The following is a 6581-nucleotide window of genomic DNA, read 5'->3' as shown; positions in this document are numbered from 1 at the left end:
TTGCTATTAAACATATGTGTTTAAGATGCTCTCATATTTTATAAAATAACAACATATGAATTCACTTTATCATGTAGCTCTAAGGTAGGAAAAAATTTTAGTGTGTTATAAACCAAAGGAAAAAGAGAAAGATTACTTTCTGCTTCTAAGGTTAAAACAATAGATTTGTTTATTTGTTGTAAGTCATGTGCAATATAATTGTATAATGAATAATAAAAGACTTAAGCCAGGTAAGTTGGAATTTTGGAATAAAAGATGTAACTGACTTACTGGTACTTTAAACTGTTATTATCAAAGCAACTATAGAGTACTATAAATTATTAGCAAAACCACTCTTTATTACATTAGGTAGTTTGGATATTTAAATCCCTCCTGTAATGAAAGTCAGTTGTGTACTTTATGTGTTGACATGATAATTGGTTAAAAGCTCAAAAAGAAAGTTTAGAGTAGATGTATTCTCTAGGCCTGCACTGTCCAATAAGGTAGCCACTAGCTACATGTGGCTGTTGAACACTAGAAGTGCAGCTGGTCCGAACTAAGGTGTGTTTTAAGTGTAAACTACTCTCAATTTTGAAAATAATACAGAAAATCCATGTAAAATATTTCATTGGCAATTTTTATATTGATTAAATATTAATATAAAATGATATGTTATAAATAGTGGGTTAGATAAAATAATAAAATGAATTTCATGTGCTTTTTAAAACCTTTTTAATGTGGCTGTTAGAAAATTTTTAATTACAAATATGGCTTGCATTTTATTTTTATTGGATAGCTTTGGTCTAGATTGTCACCTGGTCTAAGCAATATGTGATAAGGGCCTAGACTGGGACAGTTAGGACATTGAGAATAGATAAGAAGAGAGGATAAATTATAAAGTCTGTAGCGCTTGGTAATTGATTTTATGTAGTGGTTAAGGAGATATCAAAGATAACCATAAGAGTTTTGATTTGAATGGTGAGTGAATGGTATTGTCATTAACCAAGAAAGGGAACACAAGCAGAAGAGGAGGTAAAATAATAGCTGTTCTTGTTTCACTGTACATATATCTTCACTAATTCATTGAAACACTTAGCATTAAAGATGGTCATGTTTAAGATTATTTTCTCCTTTTCCTTTTCCCCACCTACCTCTCTTCAGGATTTGAATTCAGAAGATCAAAAAGCATCCATTGTTGAGCATATAAGCTGCAGTGAGGGAGAAGATTTTACAAGTGTGAAAAAGAAGGCCAAAGTAGACCTTCATCACAAAAATAGTTCCTCCAAATTCACTGTTTCAGTTAGTGGAAAGACTATAGAATCTCCTCTTAATGAAAACATCTATAATTCCACTTCATTTAAAGATGAGAAAATCATAGAGACTGATAGTGAGCCAGAAGAAGGTGAAATTACAGATTCTCAGACTGAGGACAGTTATGATGAAGACATTACCAGTGAAGATAATGTCACTGCAGAAGATAGTGAGGATGAAGGTGAGTAGTGTAGTCATTGTAAAAGAGCAACACAGTTAAAAATGTTAGTGACTCATACCATATATCTGCCCAAAAGTAAACTGATTGTTTTAAACTGATTATTTGAATGACATTCTTAAAAATTTTGTGGGCTACTGCTTTTTTTTTTAGAGAGTAGGTTGTGAATCAATGGCTAATATTTGAACCTTAAAGTTTCATTGCATTGCATGGCCTAGTCAGTAGAACACAAAACCAAGTTACCTATGTTCTAATCCTAAAGTATGTATTAAGTCTTATTTTAGTGGGTAAATATTTATCATTCACTTTTACAATTGAGAGAATAGCAAATTGCCATTAAAAAGTATAGTCCATGAATTTAGCTACATAGATATGGTAAATCTAATATTTTTTTTACTGAAGGGTAAAAGGCATACTTTTAAAACCCAGTATTTCATATTAGGGTACATGAGCTTATTTTGTTCCTAACAGAATTCCTTACTTTTTTTAAAAAAAGTGTAAATTCAGATTTTCTAACTTAATTTAAAAAGCCTTGTTTGCGATATTCTCAAATTCCAAGACCTTAAAAAAGAGAGAGATGATTATAATTATGATAGATGCTGAATTAGCTGAATACCTTTAGGTTGGTTCACTTTAAACTGGTAACAATATTAAGCCTTACTTATCATGTATGTGATATAGCAGGATTTAAGAAGGTTTTAAACAAGATTAAGATTTTTGATCAATACATTTTTATTTTACAGATGCATCCTGCTATCCATAGGCATTTCTTATTTTTTTCCATAGCATTTGAATTAATATTATCCACTTGTTTCTTTGACAGATGAAGAAAAAATTTGGCCCCCATGTATTAGAGTAATTGTTATAAGATCACCAGTGTTGCAGACAGGATCACTTTTTATCATTACAGCTGTAAATCCTGCTACAATTGGAAGGTAAAATGTTTAATATTATTGTATTGGTATATTTGTCTTATGCTAGTGGATTGTACATTTCTTGAGCAGTTACCATGAAATGTGCACGGTATTTGTTGAATAGGCAAAAAAAAGAATGGCATTCATGTCCCTTTTTCTCCCATTCAAAAAATATTATTGACACTTAATGTTTTGTCACTTGCTTTTGGAAATCAGTCGAGGATATGACTTCATAGTCCCAAAAGGGGACTGCCTATGTAAAGAAATAAAATCTTGATGATACCATCTACAGAGATTTTGTCATTTTCTTACCTTTGTACTGCCTTTTTTGAGTTTAAATTATTTACCTAAACCCAGTATTGGCCTCCTTTTCTGCCTCGTTTCCTTTACCCCTTTGTAGTTCATAAGCAGCTTGCTAGAGAGGTTTGTTTTAATCATGAGTAAGATAATTTCTTCCTAATAGGAGGGATAATCTATCCTTAATTTAGATTCTATGCAATACCTTAATTTTAAATTCTTGGAGAACAGTATGCTCTTTTTATATGTAGGAATAGAAATGAGAACATAGTCAGCAGATCTAGAATAAGTAATTGATGTTAACACAAAGGGTATTTTGATTCACTGGATATTTATTAGCCTGGGATAGATGTACCAAAGAATAAAAGTAATTCTGGAAACTCCTCTTAAATAGGAAATTTAGAGTAGATTAAGAAAATTGGACTTAGTGTGATAGAGAAACTTGCATTTTAACACCTTTTTAACATTTTTTAAAACAAAAAAATTCTTTCCATGTCACTGAGTGCTGCATTTATCTGTGCTTCCAAAGTTGTTAAAGACATTTTCCTTAACTCTGCAGAGAAAAAGATATGGAGCATACTCTCCGAATCCCTGAAGTTGGTGTCAGTAAGGTAAACTCTTTGATTTTATTAATATAGCCCCCTGATGTAATTTTGTAAATCATCATTATGGCAGAAAGCTTATGGTTCCTCCTATTTAATAGAAAAGTTAACAGTCAATGTAGTAACAGTAATGAAAGTAATGCAGATTTGTTTATTCCACTGCTTGAGAAAATGAAAATTCTTTATCACAATTTGGATTAACTAAATTGTGTTTAATTTTTAACAATCTGGAACAGGAGTAGAGAATGTGGATTAATTTAAGTATTAAAGTAATACTTGTTGAACACATATTTATTGAGTGACATAAATAGGCTAGATACTATGGTAGTTAAAAAATGAACCAGACCTGGATTTAGGCTATTTTAGTAGGTAGTTCCTTTGAGTCGAGTGTCTTACAACCCAAGAGCAATCTGTCCTCTCGCATTTATAGCTTTTCTTAGTTGAACCTGTAATGGTTTCAGGAAAAAACTGTTGGGGTTTCGAAACTAACAACAAGGACAGAGTTGCAAACTAGATTATAAGTTAAAAAAAAACATAAGGTTTAGCTACTGGGACTTTATACTTCATATTTATCTTTACTATGTTTTCTCCCTCCCTTTTATGGTTATCTTTTTTTTCTCCTCTATTTTTTGACCTTTTATTATATCCATATTGTTTCTATTTGATGAACTATAATATGGATCTAAAGTATATATTTTATGTGATTTTTGTCTTTTTGGAATGAAATGTCTCATTATTAGTTTGAAAGTCTAGTTATTTTTACTGTGTTTGGACTCATTTAAGAGAGGAGTAAATCCTCATAATCTTAACTCTGACCAGATTATCTTGCTTTTTTACTTTCTAATGATTCTTATTCTTTTGCTCCCGAAGAAAACCTAATCTGTAATTTAAATGGCAAAGTCCTTCCTCTACTTCAATCTAAAATATAGGTAGTTCTCTGGTAGCATTTCTGCTTTTTCTTTATCTCTTTTAAACTAAAATGTCCACTTGTGGGGTGGATAATTAGCTGTGTGAAATCAGTTTGACAATATATATCTCACATATTGAGGTATGTGAAAAAAATGGAAAAAAATCAGAGGACAAAATAATTTCGAATAATTTAAGTTTGAAATTCTTTATATGTTAAGAAACACATTTAAAAGACTGACTTAAAACAAATTTAAAAGCTTACATTTTAAAAGCTTATACGAATTAAAAGCTTACATTTTAAAAGCTTCTACGAATTTACTTTTTCAAACCCAACTGCAACACCAATAGGTAAATGAGTAAGGAACATAAATAGGCAGTTTACAATAGAGAACATATCATGATTAACATGTGAAAATCATTCAATCTTCTTAGTTATTTAAGAAATAGAAATGAAGCCAAGATGTCAGTTTTCATTCATCGTATTATATTAAATATCACTCCTATGGGATCATAATTTAGAACAGCTCTTTGGAATAAGGTTTCAAGTGTTTTGAAAATAAAATATGGCAGTATATGAGCCTTATATAGTTATTATTCTAAACAATCCAATTGAATAAAATGTACAAAGGACAGGAAGAGAAAATTTTCAAAAGAGAAAACAAATGGCTAATAAATATAAGAAGAGGTTTTCAACCTCAGGAGTAATCAGGGAAATGCAAATTAAAATCACAATGATGAGATTCAGCTTCACACCTGTTATACTTGAAAAAACTAAAAATTTTGACAATACCAAGGGTTAGTTAAGGCTGTATAGAGCATTAAGAATTCTTATAGACTGCTGTTGGGAATATAAATTTGTATAACCACTTTGGAAAACGATTGGCAGTATGTAATAAAGTTTAAGATTTGTACAGCCTATAGTTTAGCAATTTCATTCCTAAGTATGTATCTCAGAGAAGCACTTGCATGTGCATAAGAAGGTTGCATGTACAAGAACGTTCATAGAAACATTTGAAAAAATAGTAAAATCTTGGAAAAAACCTGGATATCCATCATCAAAAGAATATTTAGATTGTGGTACATCTGTTCATACAATGTATTACCATTTAGCAAAATGGCACAACTGCACAACAACTGGATTACTTCATAACAGAATATTAGGCCAAAAAAGCAAAATAAAAGAAATATATAAAGTTGCATACATTTGTTAGAACTCATCGAACTATACATTTAAGATTTGTGAATTTCCTATATATAAATTATATCTCAATAAGAAAATTCATACAGTATGATTTCTATTTATATCAAGTTCCAAAACCGGCAGAATAAACATATTTATGGGTATATATGTGGTAAAAATATAAAGAGAGGTATCATGATTAAATATCAGACCTTTGAAAAGGAAGGGTGGGGGATGGATAGAGTGAAGTACACATCAAAGGATAATTTATTTTAAATATCTGAAGCAAATACGGCAAAATTTATTAAGGCTAGGTCATAGGTAGACAGGTTCAGTATGTTTTTTTGTGTGCTTGAAACATTTTATAATTTGTTTATGAAATTTTTAAGGAACAATGTAATTGATAGTCCACATATCATATACAATTTACCCATCGAAAGCATATAATTCAAAGGATTTTAGTATGTTTGTGGAGTTGTGCAACCATCACCACATTAATTTTGGAACATTTTCATCACCATAAAAAGAAACATACTCAGTAACTCCTCATTTCTTTCCAGCTACCAGTTTTTCTGTCTCTGGATTTGCCTATTCTGCACATTTCATATAAATGGAATCATAGAACATATAATCTTTTGTAGTTAGCTCTTTCACTTAGCATGTCTTTAAGATTCATCCATGTTGTAGCATATGTCAGTACTTCATTCCTTTTTATTGCCAAATAATATTTCATTTACTGTATTTCGTTTATTCATTAATAGATGGATATTTGAATTATTTCCACTTTTTGGCTATTAAAAGTAATGCTGCTATGTGTACAAGTTTTCGTTTGGATGTATGTTTTCATTTTTCCTGGTATATACCTAGGAGTAGAAAGCTGCTGCACCATTTTACATTCCTACCATAGTGTATCGTTTAAATTTTAAGTTAAATACCTCTGCAACTCTTTATCCAATTAAATAGATGTGTTTTGAGTACATGTCCAGTATATGTGAGGCACTATATTATGTACTGAGAGGTAAGCAAAAGAGTAAACTAATGTAAGCAGTACAATGATATTTACATATGCAGTAACTTCGAAAATGTGTTGTAATGTGGATCAAGGAGAGGGTGATTAGTCTTGAGTACCAAAAAACTGGAAGACTAAGTTGACCTTGAATGTTTCAAATATTAATAAGATTTTTTTAATGATATAGACAAATATTTAGGTA

General features: G+C 30.5%; 1 protein-coding gene across 1 annotated transcript in view; it reads left to right on the top strand.

Moving 5' to 3' along the window:
- The window catches only part of AGGF1 (angiogenic factor with G-patch and FHA domains 1), a 30065-nt gene that overhangs the window by 12088 nt on the left and 11396 nt on the right, over positions 1-6581 (top strand). The window contains 5 exon segments of the mRNA XM_011375127.2: positions 1141-1471; positions 2292-2403; positions 3239-3326; positions 5301-5315; positions 5685-5708. Of these exon segments, the coding sequence (XP_011373429.1) occupies positions 1141-1471; positions 2292-2403; positions 3239-3326; positions 5301-5315; positions 5685-5708 (570 nt within the window).

Source organism: Pteropus vampyrus, unplaced genomic scaffold (genome assembly GCF_000151845.1).
Source record: "Pteropus vampyrus isolate Shadow unplaced genomic scaffold, Pvam_2.0 Scaffold262, whole genome shotgun sequence".
In the NCBI taxonomy this organism is placed as follows: Eukaryota; Metazoa; Chordata; class Mammalia; order Chiroptera; family Pteropodidae; genus Pteropus; species Pteropus vampyrus.
The sequence above is the reverse complement of the archived record's forward strand: the minus strand, read 5'-3'. Positions and strand labels throughout refer to the sequence as shown.